This window comes from Nestor notabilis, unplaced genomic scaffold, assembly GCF_000696875.1.
Source record: "Nestor notabilis isolate BGI_N333 unplaced genomic scaffold, ASM69687v1 scaffold28108, whole genome shotgun sequence".
NCBI lineage: Eukaryota > Metazoa > Chordata > Aves > Psittaciformes > Psittacidae > Nestor > Nestor notabilis.
This window is the reverse complement of record NW_009939116.1, coordinates 804-1,996: the sequence shown is the minus strand read 5'-3', so window position 1 is coordinate 1,996 and position 1,193 is coordinate 804. Positions and strand designations below refer to the sequence as shown.

The following is a 1,193-nucleotide window of genomic DNA, read 5'->3' as shown; positions in this document are numbered from 1 at the left end:
CCCCAGGTCCTTCTGCTGGGAGCACTGCCCACAGCAGCAAGAGGAGGTGGCTCCAGAGAACACCACCTGTCTCATCTGCCTGGAGCCTGTCGAAGGCAGAACGACTTACGGGACCATGGTGTGCCCAGCATGCAGACATGCCTGGTTCCACAGGGCCTGCATCCAGGTAGGAGCTGTTGCCTCATCCTGGGCACAGCAGGCTCTCAGCAACACCAGATCCTCACTCGTGCTCCCTATCTTTCTCCTGCAGGGGCAGGCTATCAGCTCTGGAATTTTCTGCATACAGTGCCCTCTGTGTAGAAATCAGAATTGTTTTGTTCTGGAAATGTTCCACATGGGGATCCGAATCCCCATAAGGTTCGTGTCTTCCTGCTCGCCACTGTCCACACCTGGACCTGCTCCAGCAGTCATGGTCCTCCTCTGTCCCCCAAGTCTGGGCTTTAGCTCCATGGAAGAGTTGGAAACAGGGTGGCAGGGGAAGAGCACGGAGGGCCTACATTTGCCTTATGCTGGGGCAGCAGGGGCTCATCAATTTTCCTTTCTCCAACAGACCTCCATCATGGGAAGCCAACAACGCCTATGCAGAATTGAATGAGAGGCACAGATGCTGCGATGCCAAGGAGTGCCTTTGCCCAGGAGGCAGGAGGGTGGCAGAGAGAGAGGGGTAAGTTACCAAAAGTGCACCCCGGGGCTCAGCATGGGATCTGTGTCTCAGCAAGGTCTCAAAGCAGAAGGGCTGAGAACAAGAGCTCTGCTGGACGCTCCTGTGCAGTGGGCGCTTCCTCTTCAGAGACGTGAACCTGTTTCTGTCCCCAGGCCCTGGCAGCTTTTCCTCTGCTGCTCCTGCGCTGCTGAGGGCACACACAGATGCTGCTCCAGCTTGGGGTCCGGCCACTGGGTCAGATGGGAGTGTGACGGCTGTGCTGGCCTAGGCACCTGTAAGTGTCAAAGCACCCGGGTACTCCTGGGCTAGGGCCAGGGGCCAGGCAAGGTCTGGCAGTGGATGCCCGGTGTTGGCTTGGCAGAGCCTGTCTGCTCACGGAGGGCTGGGGCAGCGCTCCGGCCTATCCTGCCCCAGACCTTGCGGCCATACCTTTGACCTTCCTGCTTCCCCTTGCAGCCTCTGCTGCCAGCTCAGAGTTTGCTGGTGCCAGCACTGCCAGCCCAGCAGAATCAGGGCAGTCTCCTGCATT

General features: G+C 58.7%; 1 protein-coding gene across 1 annotated transcript; it reads left to right on the top strand.

The window, feature by feature from the left end:
• Positions 1 to 4: 4 nt before the first annotated feature.
• On the top strand, positions 5 to 938 carry LOC104409740 (G2/M phase-specific E3 ubiquitin-protein ligase-like; the record flags this gene model as incomplete). Its single annotated transcript, XM_010019697.1, has 4 exons — positions 5 to 166; positions 251 to 357; positions 551 to 664; positions 817 to 938. Coding segments are annotated over 4 exons (505 nt in total), but the record flags the coding sequence as incomplete, so codon positions are not given.
• Between the last annotated feature and the right edge of the window lie 255 nt (positions 939 to 1,193).